At 43.0% G+C, this 16,640-nt stretch overlaps 1 protein-coding gene across 2 annotated transcripts in view; it reads left to right on the top strand.

The window, feature by feature from the left end:
• CYP7B1 (cytochrome P450 family 7 subfamily B member 1) overlaps positions 1-16,640 on the top strand; it is a 437,344-nt gene that overhangs the window by 255,184 nt on the left and 165,520 nt on the right. The window contains exon 1 of one of the 2 annotated variants that reach the window (XM_080647029.1): positions 13,150-13,488. The exons of the other annotated variant lie outside the window; for it this stretch is intronic. Coding sequence (XP_080503155.1) covers positions 13,376-13,488 — 113 coding nt within the window. The 5' untranslated portion in view covers positions 13,150-13,375. Of the gene's footprint in view, positions 1-13,149; positions 13,489-16,640 lie in introns of those variants that run through there. 2 annotated transcript variants of the gene reach the window in all.

Here is a 16,640-nt window from a genome sequence, read left to right as displayed (position 1 = left end):
ACTCAGTGACTATGTGAGGTAGTCATATAAAGGCCTGGACAATTTGACCCAACTAGGGACACTCTGATGGTTGATCTGTAATTCAGAGTTCCAAATAGGCTGACCGTGACTTTATCGGTGTAATACAGCAGTTGGATTTCTTCTTCTGCCCAATCTGCTTCCTCCCCTTCCTTGTTAGGTGTTGATACCTAAAAAACATCTTGCACCCCAAACTGCATCTCAGCATCTGCTTCTAGAGAGCCCAACCTGTGACAATTATTGTGTCCATGCATGTACATCTTCCTGTATTCCTGTATCAGGACATTTGAAGAAACGTTTTCTATGACCCTGATATTAAACATTGGGAACAAAAGCTGAGGACAAAGATGCCAACAATCCAGTATCAAAGAATTGGGGAACCAGGGTGCCCTCTTCCCAGCCTTGCTTGGGGTGACCAAACTGGCCTTGTTACACCAATCACCCCAGAACCCTCTCTCCCCCATCCTTGTAAGCTGAAGGCGATTGGGACAGGAAGGAAGTGTCCAGCAGGACAGCTGCTTTTGTTTCCACCCCCTTTATTGTGGGAGAGAGGAGGAGAGTGTGCCCTCTGCCCTAAATAGGGTGCCAAGAAAATCAATCATGGAAATTTGGGAAACTTGCAGAGAGAAGACTCAGAGCTCATTCCCCAACTGATCGGCCATTGTGTTTCTTTACGAGGGTAGGGACATAGAAAGAGAGAGACCTGGAAAATGGGAAAAATGAAACAGCTTGCACTAACACACCTTGGTTCGACAAGGGTGTCTGACTTTCTTGTTTGTCAAATTGGCACAGCTCAGGTGCCATACTAGGTCCATCTTATAAATCTCCCATCTGATCTAAGAGGGAGAAAGACCTACAGGAGGAAAATCTATCGCTGAACCAGTAGGGAAGAGGGCTGAGAGGACAGAGGTCCTCCCAGAAAGCATCTTCTGCCCAGGAGCTGGGCAGCAAGGAGACTTTGTCCAGCCCTCCCCTCCCCCCACCCCTCAGAGAGACACACACAAGAGCCTCACAGGAGGATGAGACGTTTTCCACACAAAGGATACTGATGGCTCCTCTGTGCCATCCCTGGTTGAATGAAGAGTACAATACCAGAGTCACAGGATACATGTGTGCTTTCCACCAGTCCCACCCTTTTCCTGAATCAACACTAGGGAGAAGTAAAGAACTGTAGGTGGGAGTGGGGTGCAGGAGGAGTAAAGAAGAGGTATCCCAGGGGCAGGCCTTGCCCCTCCCTAATCATGTCCCTCCGTGGAAGCCTGCTGGACCCTGAAAAAAGGGGAAGGGGGAGGGTGCATAAAATTGCATGTAAGACCAGAGGTTTAAATTGGATTACACCGGTTTAGAATTTTTAGGCCTTAAAGTGACATGACTATAAAGTTTGTGGCAGATGTCATTAAAAGACCCGAAAGAGTTCCACAACAGCACTGTTGAACGCAGTGATTGGAGAAAAAATTAAACCATTTACTGTTTGCACCTCATTGCCTTACCACTTTTCAATAAGCTGGGTGTATTTGCTTCCAAATGGTTGTTTCCATATGTTTGAGTACCAAATGGAGATGAGTTTTTTTGGTATTGATCTACTTTCAAAGGGTTGGATTTCCTGTCTTATTCTTATAACTTCTTTATCATATGAAGACTAGAGGCCCTGTGCATGAATTTGTGCATGGGTGGGGTCTGGCTGGCCTGCTCCGATGGGGCGATCTGACTGGGCCGACCAGGGGGAGGGGCCATGGGCGGTTTGTGGGCTGGCCCCGCTTCTGATAGGGGTGGGAGGGGAGAATAGGGGGCGGGGCTGGCCAGGGGGAGGGACTTCGGGTGGTTGGCCGCTGGTCCTGCTCCCTGGTTGAACTCCAGTCCAACTCCTGGTTGAGGGGACAATTTGCATTTTATAGGATAGGCAAAGTTGAGAAATTGAAAAGAAAATACCTTGGGGCAAAACTGCAATACACAATAGGGACTTAGAGTCATTGAAATGGTTTCATGCAACTGACAGGTTGAGAAAGAGGCCGTCACCAATTGGCTAAAATCAAACTTAATTGTCCTTCAATATATGGCTAACTGTTGCCCGCGGATACTTTTTCCATTGATTTTTAGAGAGAGAGAAAGGGACGAAGGGAGGGAGGTGGGAGAGAGAGAGAGAGAGAGAGAGAGAGAGAGAGAGAGAAACATCAATGTGAGATAGACATATCGATTGGTTGCTTCTCTCATGCACCCCAACTGGGGTTGGGGAGCGAACCCACAACCCAGGTACATGCCCTTGACCAGGAATCGAACCCATGACCCTTTGGTGTGTGGGCCAACATTCTAACTGCTAGGCCACACGGGCCAGGGCAAGCCTGCCCTTCTACACAAGGGTTCTAATCTCCCAACATCCCTTCTTCTGGATCAAATGCCTTCCTGTCCTGTCTAGACCTAGTGACCATTTCAGGACCTGCCTAGATTCGTGCATGGAGGCAATGTCAGAACAGTGACTCTCATGCAGTTTCCTGATTAATAAAAGTAATGCCCCCAAGGAGATCCAGGTGGTAGTTAAATCCTGGCTTTTTATGTGTATCCCCAAAGAAATTCAGATGTTGTGCCAGGAGGAAAGGGAGACCCAAGATGAACAAGACACACCTTCAAGGGCATCCGCTTTCCTCATAAAGGCAGGTGGAGGCAGAAAATCACTTGAGCTAAGGCAGTGGTCGGCAAACTCATTAGCCAACAGAGCGGCAAACCGCGGCTCGCGAACTGCATGTGGATCGCGAGCCGCAGTTTGCCGACCACTGAGCTAAGGTATTTAAAACATTATTTTTATGTTAATGGCATTAAACTTTTTCTTGGTTTTGAAGTTAAAGATTGAAAAAGCTATCATTGTTTCAACTGGCAGGTTCAAGGCCAGCAGCAGATCACATGCAAAGTGAATGTTCTTCTGTGTTAGATAGAGGTGCTTTGGTAAGAAGGGTTATAAAGTATCATCTTAGGGGGAAGATAAGGACTGATTATGTGTAGGAGTAAGAAGAGGAAAAGGTACTTACTTGTGCATAAGACCGTGGAGGATCCCATAGGGTAGTATGGGGAGCATTCACAGAGGAATCTGGTTCTAAGGAATTTGAATCTATGGTAAACAGAACCTGGGATCAAAATGGGAGAAGAAAAGTGACCGTGAAAATGACATAAACCTTTATCAGTTTTCTATTGTTGCTTTAACAAACTGACACAAGTTCAGTGACTTAAAACAATGCAAATTTATTACCTTACTAGTGGCCCGGTGCACGAAATTCGTGCTCATTAAAAGGGGATTTATTAGAGGAAATAATTTAATATTGCTATTTGCCCCTTCTCTATAATATAAGTGTCAGAGATGAAAGAAAATTAGTAAAATGTATATGAAAACCTTCCTCCTGTCAGAGTCTGGGGCTCACCACGGGACCCAGAGTCAAGTCCCTGGCCACCCACATGCACCTCAAAATCGCATGAGACCCAGACCTGGCTGCCCACCCCCCCATTGGGCTAGATTCAGACCTGGCCAGTCCCACTCTTGTCAAGCCCCGCCTGGCAGGGGACATAGCCTCAGGTCCCCTGGCCCGGCACCAGGAGGGGGGCACAGCCTCAGGTCCCCTGTCAAGCCCCACCGGCAGGGGAGTGCAGCCTCAGGTCCCCTGTTAAGCCCCGCTGGGCAGGGGGTGTGGCCTGAGTTCCCCCCACCCAGCAATGGGGGTGCACCTTGAGCTCCTCTGTCAAGCCCTGCTGCTGGGTGGGGAGCACAGCCTGAAGTCCCCTGTCAAGCCCCACCTGGTGGGGGTTGTGGCCTGAGATCCCCCAGCCTGGCCCTGGGGCGGGGGGAGCAGCCTGAGGTCCCCTAGCCCAGCACCAGGACGGGAAGTGCACCTTGAGGTGTCCTGTCAAGCCCTGCCTGGTGTGGGGTTCGGCCTGAGATCCCCTATCAAGCCCTGCCAGGTGGGGGACATGGCCTGAGGTCTCCTATCAAGCCCCACAGGGGTGGGGGAGGGTGTAGCCTCAGGTCCCTGCTGATTGCTCGTTAAGGCTCCTTATGGGAACTTGGTCTCAGCTGTGGGTGCAGCCATCTTTTGTGATGGAGTGATGGTTAATTAGCATATTCACTCTTTATTAGATAGGATTATTATCTCATTGAGCTAAAACCAGGATTTGGCAGAATTGAGTTTTTTAAAAATTTGCCATTAGTGCAGGATTTCACCAAAATGAGGAAAAAGAGCAAAACATTCTTTAAGAATCATTGTTTTTATAAGATCTCAACAAATAAATTTAGGCAAAATCCAGGAAATTCAAGCAATTTTCTTGGTACACCTCACTTTTCATAGTAATCAAGCATTGCCCTTGAAGCAGAATAATTTCCAAGTTTTTCTTTGTCACCATAACCATATTTATAGTTATTCTCTACCAGGTGTCCTCAAACTATGGCCCGCGGGCCACATGCGGCCCGCCGAAGACATTTATCCGGCCTGCCGGGTGCCGCTGCCTGTCCTGCTTAGCAGCCAACTCGTCCCAGGCCCGCAGTGCACATAGGAATTTGTTCATAGTTTTTTTTTTTAAACTGTAGTCCGGCCCTCCAACGGTCTGTGGGACAGTGAATTGGCCCCCTGTTTAAAAGTTTGAGGACCCCTGCCTTGAAGCCTTTCAGCTACCCTGGGATCCTCTGGGAATATTGGGTAATAGAAAGTTGGAGAGAGATGTTGGCTTTACCAAAGAAATACCCAGCAATACCCTATTTATTACAGTGCATATAGAACTCAGGGGGTTCAGCAAGAACTTGGAAACTGTCTGTTGTGTGTCATCAGTAAGATGTTAGTTCCTATAAATCAAGGTTCTTTTTAACTCTTTTAAACCATATCCTATAAAAAAAGAAGGTAGATTTTTTATGAAATTTTGAGAGTATGTTTGGAGTGGTCTGATTTAAAATATAAATTATATACTACATATGATTACACAAATTACATATAGGGTTTGAGGGAGCATTTCAAAGATTTCAATTAGTTATATTGTTTGTATTTTGAAAAAAAAGATTTGTTTTAAATAAAGAGGACTCCAAATGTTCATGAATTTTCTAACATGATTAATTTAAATATCCTTTTGGCCATGGGCATGAGAAATTGTATCAGATAAAAGGCAAGCTCAAAAATTAGCAAATCTTAGTTCCACATCATCAAAAGCCTGAAAACAAAAATGAGAATTCAAAGTGAGCCCAAAGGCCATGTGGAAAGGATGGCTACTTGTGGACACTCAGGAGAGGCATGTTCTGTCAAGGAGACCTGAGACTGATGCACAATGTGAGGGACAGCTGACCACCAAGGACAGGCGTCTTCTAGAGCAGCTGAAACTGAAGCATGCCCAAATGCCCATGTGACTGCAGGTCCAGACGGGCTGCCACCGGTAGTTAAAAGTCCAGCCTGAGGGAAATTTGGCCGCTACTCAGGAGAGACATGCTGTGCATATTAAGATCTCATGGACAGAGAAAACAAACAATGATTTTAAATATGAACCTCGAACCAAAAATGTAGTATCAGTTATGTTTGAAATGTGTTATTGATAAATATTGAAAATAAAGGATCAGTGCAAAGGTTTCATTAATGAGCCTACTGATTTGTTAAAATGGTAATTAATAGGACAACAAAAAAACCCACAGAATTTTGAAAATGGCATTAAGATAAAAAGTATTATATGACCAGAGGGTGCATTAAAAGGAAAACAGTGTTTTACATGCTGGATCCAACTGTTTCCTTGGGCCACCCTTCCTTTTTTAAACCTTCACAGTTCCTATGGAGCATTTCCTTCACCCTAGAGGTTACTAGGCCACAAGTGTAGATGCTACAAATTGCAGGCACTGGTTGGTGATTGAGCTGCTTCTCTATGTAATGTGCTTCACAAAGAGAATAGCATTCATGGTGTGCATTGTATAGCAAATGTTTGTATGTAGGAAAACATTTTTAAAGCTATAAGTTATTATAGGTCTATTTTAATTAAAATTATAAAAACATTGCAACATTGACTTTTAAAAAAAATTACATAATGATGATTAAGGGTCCTCTTAAGAAAGGCTGAACAATATGGATGGATATAAAAGAAAGATAGAGAAATAGCAGGAGAAAAGACCAGAAGAGGGAGAAGGGGAGGGGAGGGGTGAGGAACTGAAGCAATTTTAAAATTTAAACTAATAAACTGGCTTTTATATAAGAATATGAACCAGATACAGATTTTGGTTCTTGGTTGAAAACTGCAGTGGACATTTCTACCCCAAATATACTTTCTCTCTTCCTTCCAGTAGAAACCCTACACTCCCTCCTTTTTAACTTTTAAGGAACTTCATTCTTTGTGATTATGGTGGAACTACCAATGACAGTCACACAACTATTCCCAGAGATGGAAAAAGGACTCAAGCAACATCAACTATATTCATGCCCTCAGGGATTTAAATTAGAACAAATATCCATAGGTGAAGAAGGCACTTGTGGCTGGATGATCTATTAAAGTCATTTCATTTCAGAAACTGGGTTCTCAGGTTCCTGAAGCTGAAAGGCATAGATACCCTAGATTCTGTCTTTCACTTTGGCAAGCTCATCTATAATTCTGAAAGTGGATTCCATTTTCTTGCTTAAGTTATGGTTCTTTTTGCTTTCCATAAAAAGATTCTAGACAGTATCTCCACCTAATTTCACTCACTGTTACATCCCCATGTTTGTCTCCACACTGAGTTTTTGTAGGCATTCAACTATTTGCCAAATGATGAAACATGAGTAAATAAGTATATCCCAACTCCTAAAAATACTTCCTGCCTTTAAGATGTATAGAATAATTTACATTTTAAGTCTAAATAGTTGAGGTAATTTTCACTAAACATCTAAAATAATATGACAGAGATGAGTTGAATATTAATATGAAAAGTTGTGTTTTAAGAGGCAAAAATTTTTACAGAAATTTTTGTAGTTTCCATTATATGTTCTATTTTATAGAAGTCAAGTGTAATTTATGCCCAATGTTTACTCATTCTCACTAATTAATGACATTTTAACATATTTTTATTCTTACTTGTGCACATTATTGGTTTATCTGTATGAATTATATTTTTTCACAGCCTTCGATTTACTAAAATTTATTGGCAATTACATTTTTCTTAAACACCATTATAAATAATCTTTGGATCCCCCTGCCCCAATTCATGTGTTGAAATCTAATCTCCAATATGATGGTATTTGAAGGTGGGGTCTTTGGGAGGTAATTTGGTCACGAGATTAGTGCTCTTCTAAGAAGATGCCAGAGATACTCTTTCCACCATGTGAGGATATAACAAGAATTCAGCAGTCTGCAACTCAAAAGAGGGCTCTTCCCAGAATCTGATCATGCTGGTACCCTGATCTCAAACTTTTAGCCTTGAGAACTGTGAGATATGAATTTCTATTATTTATAAGCCGCTCAGTCTATGGTATTGTGTTATTAGTAACATATTGCTAAGACAAGTACATAGCCAATAATTAGCAAATTTGATGCAAGTGCCTCTAAGGATCCATGGTTTTCCAAAAACTTTGTAGGCAGTGAAAATTTTAAGAAAATCCATTTTTCATATCCTCAACTTTTACTTTTTGCTAAAACTGATCTGCCTGTGGTCAAGGAATTAATGTATCTTTCCCATTTTCCTTTCTCACAGTGAAAAGTTCCCTCATATTACAAAAGAAAGGATTGTGTTTCACCCACCCCAACTTTTATCAAAAAGTGTCTGAAAGTTACCATAAACTTTTGATAAGGCTTTTGTCTTTCACTTTCTCATCATTTTTCTGTTTTAGATAAAGTAGCTCATTAGATATAGGGGTATTTTATCTGTGTTGGAATATTTTGAAATCAGATATATTTGTAGAATTAGATTAAAATAGTGACAATTTTCTTTTAAAGACATATCTTATTTTCCCTCCCTAATTTATGTCAAAGAAATTGTCAGAGCAAATACTAGAGGGCATTGTGGGTTATTTCATCTAGGTGAGAAACTCATAGATGGTGTCCTTCCTATCTATCCTCTATATTTCTTTCTATCTATCTATCTATCATCTATCTATCTATCTATCTATCTATCATCTATCATCTATCTATCTTTCCATCTCAGAATTAAAAGAGTTAAGATTTGTAAAAACACATGCTTTCTTTCCCCTTCCTATCTCATTTCCTTTCAGAATAATTTAGTCCAAAAGTCAGTAGCTGAGGCACAGCAAAATAACACAAAGAGGGGAAGTAGAAATGCAAGCCGAGCCTTGGGTGAAGGAGGCATCTGCAGGATGGCCATGTGTCAGGTGTCAGAGCTAATAGGTGAGAGGAGGTTGTGGGAATGGGGCAATGCTGGTGGTGGTGAAGGGAGGGTCCACATATAGATGGAATGGATCAAATAAGTAAATATATTGAGGGTGATGGGATCCAAGTTTCTCATTGTTAAAGAAGAGAGTTACGTATGCATAGCCATTCATATACATATTTAAATGTGCATTTCTAATTAAATGTTACTTTTTGTCAACTTCTGTAATATATTTAAGTTTCTTTGATCAATAATGTGCCAATAATAATGGTAATGATAACTTAATCCAGATGAAGGAAAAAATAACACTTAGGTCATCTGATCATAAAGAATATAAAAAATAAATTTCAATTTATATACATATTTTTATCGCAGAAAGATAAAATGTTATCAATAAAATATCTTCAAGCATAAAATATATTATGTTAGAATAAAAGTCTGTGAGAGAAATCGAATGGAAATATGAGTTCAAGGAGAAAATATAAAATGTAAAATTTAAAGAAGAGCTTATTCATGGGTTTTTTAAAAATTGATGATTGCTGGAAACCAATCATTCTACCACTAATAGAAAGATGTGGTCAGGAAACCTGGAAGGCTGGTCAACAACCTTAATTGTTTTGATCACTCACTGTTTAGTTGAAACATTGTTAGCTGAAGCAGCCTCCACCTCTGTTTGTTTCATGTAAATTTCTGTTATTGGAATTTCCTGCCTAAAGGTTATGGGGTATCCCATAGTCTCAATAAAAGGGATTGCAAGGCCAGAGCAAGGGGTAGTCCTTCCACTAGAGTTGGGCTCCCGCCTGGCCCCCAATATTCCAAAATTAATACTTTTCCAAGTCTCTTTTCATTTGTGTGCGGCCTTCTCCAGAACCCGAACCCTGAACCGGAACCCTGAACCACGCGGGACGTGAAAGGGGTTCCCACAGATGATTGTGGGCATTAAGTCACTATAGTATTTGTATTGCATAGATAAGTTGAAAAGAACATTCAGTTATTAAGTAAAATGTCAATAATTAAAATATGCCTGGGATCAAACACCTAGGATCAAACCCTTTGACATTTACTGATTAAGTAGAGGAAGAACTGGCCACAGAGATTAAGAAACAATCAGAATTAAGAGTACAAGCGGGATAGCCATCGGAGTGCCAAGTATAGCCATAGGAGTGCCAAGAAGAAAGTATTTCTTGAGAGAGCTGTTGACAGGACAATTTTCTTTTAAAGACCTGTCTTCTTTTCTCTCCCTAATTTTTGTCAAAGACATTGTTGATGCTGAGGAAGACCCTAAGAAGAAAGCAACAAAAGAGCTAATACTAGAGGGCATTGCAGGGCCAGAATTCAAGTTCTAATCATTGATCAGACAGAGAACAGAGACAGAGGCTGACAGCTCCAACCAGCTGGTAGATGAGGGTCACCTGAGCGGGTGAAGTATGACTCATCATCTGGATTTCACAGCTCACACTGTAGAGACTCTGGTGTATCATCCTCTATCTTTATCCCCTCAGCTTTCAATTGTTTTTTTCTTATATTTCTCTATCTCCATATGTCTCAAAGTCAGTATTGTCTGAAGAAAGGCCAGTTGCTATCTGTACTGATCCATGTCCACATTTGGATACCTCAGAGTCTAAGGGCTAACCCAGTGGTCGGCAAACTCATTAATCAACAGAGCCAAATATCAACAGTACGATTGAAATTTCTTTTGAGAGCCTAATTTTTTAAACTAAAACTTCTAACGTCACTTCTTCAAAATAGACTCGCCCAGGCTGTGGTATTTTGTGGAAGAGCCACACTCAAGGGGCCAAAGAGCCGCATGTGGCTTGTGAGCCGCAGTTTGCCGATCATGGGGCTAACCCATGACTGTCTTAGTTCTGACTGTTGGCCCTGGACTAGTCAGGTACACAAGACAGTAACACTGGAGCATGATGTTGAAGGAACAATTTGTGGCTGGTTTCTGAAGTGGACAGTTGGGCAGTTAGAATTTTATTTATTTTTATTTTTTTTATTGTTTGAAGTATTACAAATAGTAGTACATATGTCTCCTTCTTTTTTTTCCCATTGACCTCCCCCCTGGCCTCCCCTACCCCCCAGTACATGCCTTTACCTGCCCCCCCCCCAGTGTCTTGTATCCATTGGTAGGCAGTTAGAATTTTATAGTTGCTTTGTCTATATGCCTTATGAAGCCTTGTGCTGGAATTAAGCTAGAGTTGCCAGATTTAGCAAACAAAATGAAAGAACCCCCAGTTAATTTTGATTTTCATGTAAACAAAAACAATACTAAATGCAGTATTTGGGACATACTTATATGTACTAATAGGGCCACTTGAGTTTCGGGCATATAGTCCACAATCTAACCAGCAGGAAAACGGAAAGACGGCACAGGGCCTGTCCATTCCTGTTAAGGGCACTTTCCTGGAGTAATAACTTACACTTGGCCTACTGGTTAGAATTTAGTCACATGGTCACATCTAAGTACAAGGAAGGCTGGGAACGCAGTGTTTATAATGGACAGCTGCATTCTTAGCTAAAAATTGAGAGCTATTCCTGAGGAGGAAGGAGAAAGTAGATATGGAGGGTCAATGAGTCATCTCCATCAGAGAAGTGATGTGGATCAAGGCATGTGTAGGAGGTAAAATAAATTGAACTGGATTGAATATAATGATGCAAAAGAGGAATAAAAGATGTCTTCAGATTTTATTTCAACCAGGTTCAGTTTACAGAATGAAGGCTCCTTTGAACAGAAATGAAAAACACAAGAAAAACATATTCAGAAAGTATTAAGCCTACACCATAATCTTCTAAGTAAGGTACTATGCAGATGCCATAGGGATACGACAGTTGTTAACCAAATCTTCTCCGTTGCACTTCCTAGGGACAGTGTGTTTAACTGCAGGGGTTTGCTGTTATTGCTTAATAAAAAAAACAAAATGTTTAGCACTTAGTAAATGTTCCAAAAATTGATTAATGCTTGTTATTTTTACCTATATTTTCAAACAGAAAAGTCTTCCAGGTGATCAAATGGAAAATAAAATTATGAAGGTTGAGGCTTCTTATGAAAATCAGCAAGAAGGGCTTGCTGCCGTGGTTACAGAAATGCACAGCATGCACAACATCCTGTGAATGAATCTGCTGGCCAAGCAGTGATGGGAACCAATTTGCTTTCTTTTGGAGGAGACCAAGTAGCTATTGGCTCACTGTACTTTATCATATTTCCTGGAAAACTGAATCCACAACAGGAGGAAGGAGAGGCTTTAGAAGGACCTTGCAATAAGTCAGAGATGAAGATACTTATAAACATTAGTGTTCCAGTGCTGGCTCAGCCCTTCATAGCTTTCAGGCCAAGGACAGCAACACGGCAGTAATTCAGTTCTGGAGCGCAGACCAAGAGCCAGGCAGAGGCAAAATCCTTCCAACTATGTTCTTCGATGATATGGGATAAAGGGTTGGGGATGGAGAGTGGGTGCAGACATGGTTGTCTAAGAGATGGTTCCCATCTGCTACAGCAGGAAAGACAGACTGAAGTACCTCAGATATACTAGCAGTGGGACAATTTGATGGGGTGAAAAGTAGAGACAGTGTTAAAAGTATGGAGGAGCCACACACACACACACACACACACAAAAGTATGGAGGAGAAAGAGATCAATTACCAAAGAAGAGTTAGGGGTCATTCCAGAAGGAAAGGGGATTTGAGCTGGGCCTTGAGCGGTAGCTAGAATTTTAGTATTCAGAGAAGAGAGGAAAAGTTTTCAGGCAGGGTGAATATAGTAAGTCGTGAATGGGCTGATTGTGAAGGACATATTGGCTCAGGCTTTAGTATATATGGAACTGTACTAGCCATGGGAGTTGTACCATAAAGAGAAACTGTGGGGGGCTTCTCATTGCAGAGTGAAGATTTTTTACTTTATCACAAAGGCAGCCATTAAGCATTTTGAATGGTCAAAGAAGAATAGGTCTGTGTTGTAGGGCCGTGGCAAGGGAGAGGATGGCTGGAAAGGTCAAAGGTATGCAGGCCATTTCTGAAGTGATAATAGTTTAGAGAACCCTTGAAATAAAATGTTGCAAAAAGGAAGAAAAAAAACACACACATGGTTGTCTGCAATAGCCTTGGTTAGAATGGTTATTATAATTTTTTATTTGTCAACTAACCGGGGTAAATCACTTAACCTAAGTCTCGTTATACGTTCTCTAAAATGACGCTAAAAAATTACATCACAAGCTTGGTGTGAGTGAATAAACATGTGTGAAACGGCAGGAAAAGTTTCTCCCTTAAAAGTGTCTCCCTTATTCTTTCTGAGTACAACCTGTGGGGTTTGCACCACTTCTATTTTGGCCCTTAGTGTTTTTCTGCAGTAAGCTGGTTGCTTCTGTCTTCTCCCTTCCCGGACTGTGTGCATCATTGGGGCTTCTGTGTGTATTCCTGGTCTCCGTATCCCGGGCTCTGAGCACACTGTAGGCTCTCAAGGTACAAAGATAGGATGTGCAGGGTGAGGAGGCAGGCGCGGGGCAGCGCACTCTGCAGGTCTCTGCCGCCCGCCTGCCGGGCTCTGCGGCCCTAAGTGATACCCTAAGTGGGGCCAGAGCGTGGCGGGCGCAGTCCTACCCTCTTCAAGGGCAAGTAGGATACCTCCTGAGAGGCGCGGGCTATGGGACAGGGAACCCACGCCACACTCCCAACTCGGAACAACCCCCGCCCCCCTCCCTCCCTCCCCCCCCCCCGCGCCCCCTCCGGGCCTTATGAGGCAGGCTCACGGGAAATCCCAACCCCTTTCCCCTCTTGGCTCCTCTTCCCGCCCCGTTTTCCAGGAGACGGTCTGGGAGCAGGGCGGTGCTCGTGGGTGGGGGTTGTGCGGGGGAGGGGAGTCGGGAACTTTAGGACCCAGGCTCCGGGGGCCCCGCCGAGACATTCCAGGCAGCGCCGAGGGCAGGCAGCTGCTCGGGCCGGACCGAGGGGGCGCAGCCCAGAAACCACGCGGGCTGCAGAGTCGCCGCCGCGCCGCTCGGAGAGAGTAAGCAGCTCACCCACCGTGGCCGCGCGAATCGGACGGCGGAGGACCTGACGGCGGGCATGGGACGCTTCCCGCTGGAGCCCTGGCTGCAGCCGCTCCTCAGCCCCGCGGGCCTGGCCCTGGCCGCGGCCCTGCTGCTCCTGGTCCTGTGCCTGCGCGGCCGGCGCACCAGGTAGGCGCCCCGCGACCTCCCCGCGCGGCCCCGCGGCCCGGGCCACGCATGCGTCCTGGGCCCCGGGGACTGCGCGCCACTCCGGTGGCCAGGACAGTGGTCTCCACTGTTTAGGGGGCAGATAGTCAACACTTATGGGGGGCACCGACGTCTTTGGGGATCCTGGGTAATGACAAGGGCTTTTTATGTCTCTTTCCTACACGTGCGCATACATGTGAAAGCGTCGGGACCGAGTTGGATTTGCTGTTCCTGCAGGTTGTAAGAAGCCCTAGGCTTGTGTTACACATGCGTCACGCATGGCTCCCAAACACATTCCGGTGCCTTATTACAGCCTGTTGATGCTTGGGGCCTAGAATTCATAGATCATTTATGGAGGGAAATTTTCTTACATTTCATTCCGTGGAAAGTGGCATGTTTTAGGAAAGTGCATGGTATGAAGAGTAATAACTCTGGGTGCCTCTCTGTGCCTCAATTTACCTCACTGTACCTCATCTGGAAAAAAAAATAATAGTATCTCCTGGGATTTTTGTGAGTACTAAATGAGTTTACAGTGTGAGTTTTATGCATTTGCTCTATTATTTTTATTAGAACAAAAACAAACCCCAGAAGTGAGTCGCTTCTTTATGTGATATGAAAGGTGGAAGTAGATCAGAAGTTCAAAATAAAAGTATTCATTTTGAAATCATTCTACTTTCCCTTTTTACTGGGTTATTTTCCTTTTCTACCAGGTTCTTCATAGCTTTTGGAAAACAAGCAGGCATGTTTTATAGGATAGTAATAACTACTCTGTGATTAGATATCATACACACCCACAGTCACACACATTATATGTATGTGTATGTAAATATAGATAATACACACTTATATGTATCTGTATATGTACAACTATATATCCTATATAATAAAAGGCTAATGTGCAAATCGACTGAACAGCAGAACGACCGGTCGCTATGATGTGCACTGACCACCAGGAGGTAGACACTCAACACAGGAGCTGTCCCCTGGTGGTCAGTGTGCTCCCACAGGGGGAGCGCTGCTCAGCCAGAAGCCGCTAAGGATATCCGACTGACGGCCATCAGGGAGCAGGCCTAAGCCATTAGTCAGACATCCCCCAAGGTCTCCCGGGTGCTGGGCTGAGGGACCCCCCCCCCCCCCCGCCCCGAGTGCACAAATTCATGTACCGGGCCTCTAGTATATGTATATATGTGTGTGTGATCTAGGTTACTTCTCAATTGTTTTGGGGAAATAGGGTAAAGACTTTTATGCCCACAGCCACTTTGGAAAGTTGCCACTTTTCCAAAGTAATTGTACTATTCCTTACATTTCCATCAGAGCTATATGTGAGTTCCAGTTGTTGCACATCCTCATTCATATTTAATGTGGCCATTCAATTGGTTATAAGCATTATCTTTCTAGATTCTGGACTTCATTATCCTCCCCTGAAGAGTGCTGGATTTTGTTTTAGTGTGCAGATATCTTTCTGGTTATCCTGATAGGGCTACATTCCTTTTGTTGGGGCTTGCCTTCTCTAGTTTCTAGAGGCCACCAGAATTTAAATATTTTTTTCATATGCTGACACTCCTGCCTCTTTCTTATAAGGACCCGTGTGATTACATTGAACCAATCCATATAATCTAGGATAATCTTTCCGTCTCCGGGTCCTTAATTTAGTCGTATCTGCAAAGTTCTTTTTGCTCCATAAGGTAACATATTCACAGGTTTGGGGATTAAGACACAGGCATCTTTAAAGGATATTATTCCTGCTACAGTACATCCACCAACCTCCAAAGATTTGTTATGTCCATCTTACATGCAAAATATATTCATCCCATCCCAACAGCCACAAAAGTCATGAAGGTCTCAAACAATGAAACTGAATATCCAAGTTCACCCTGTTTACAAACGTTGCTTTCCACATAACTTCAGGGCACAACGCAGCTAATCTTTCTGCAATCGTATGACAGGAATTTCTTTTTTCCAGTTTCCAATAACATGCTCCTCATTTCATCTGGGCCCTTATCAGAAGTGCCTTTGATGTTAATATTTCTACTTACAGTCTATTTATGACAGTGTAGGTATTCTTTAAGATGATATATCTGTTCTTCACCATACTGGTCACTTCTGAGTCCTCACTAGGGAAGTTGTTAACATTCATATTTGTACTTACCATCTGTTCAAGGCAATCTAGGGTTTTTCTATTGTCCTCCTCAGAATTCTCCCAGCATCTGCTCATTGCAAAATTCCCAAGCCACTTCTACACTTTAAGGTATTTGGCACTTTCACGTACCAAAATGTGTATGAGTTTCCTATTGCTGCTGTAACAAATAGCCACACGTTTAGTGGTGTAAAACAACACAGACTCTTTCACAGTTCTGGAGGTCAGAGTCCTACCGGGCTAATATCAGGGTGTCAGCAGGCCTCAGACCCTTCTGGAGGCTGTGAGAGAAAACTCTAGATACTGAGAACACAACTGAACTTGTGCTAGATGAGCAAAGTCTTTAACTAGCAAAAGACCTCAAAGATTGAGTCCTGAAGAGGATGTCTCACCAAATGACATTTTCCAGGCGACCTCAGAGAGAACCCCTTCGTCAGCAGGAGATTCAAAGGGTCCAGGAACTCTGTGACCGCTGACCAGTTTGACTATCTAGTTAAGGAAGATGACCTGAGTCATCTTCCTTAACTAGAAAATGGCAATAACAGCTGACTCACAAAGCAGACATGAGAAGCAAAGCGCATGAGAAATGTGAAGACATTTTGTAAAGTGTGAAGTCACAGAGGAGACAGTTGGGCCTGGGAATGGTGGGTGCGGGGTGAAGGGGGTCAATAGGGTGGAAAAAGGAGAACATCAGTAATACTTTCAACAATAAAGACAAACAGAAAGAAGGCAGTTGCACGATCAGGTTTCTTTGGCACTTCCCAGAGACCCTTCTTCTCCTAGTTGCTGGTTTCCTTCCTCTTTCATCTTGTTCCCCCAACATATCTAACTCCACACCCCAAAATGCAGTAATAGGTAAGAAATAAGATTTAAATGCTGTTAAGATAAATTTTAATCAAAGTAAAAACTCAGTGATTTTTTTAAATTGTAAGATGGCAAGGTTATGTTGATAACGAGTTGTTTTGAAACGTTGATTTGTTGACATCATTGTATCACA

The sequence above is a fragment of the Plecotus auritus genome (genome assembly GCF_963455305.1).
Source record: "Plecotus auritus genome assembly, chromosome: 11".
NCBI classification, from domain to species: domain Eukaryota; kingdom Metazoa; phylum Chordata; class Mammalia; order Chiroptera; family Vespertilionidae; genus Plecotus; species Plecotus auritus.
The sequence above is the reverse complement of the archived record's forward strand: the minus strand, read 5'-3'. Positions and strand labels throughout refer to the sequence as shown.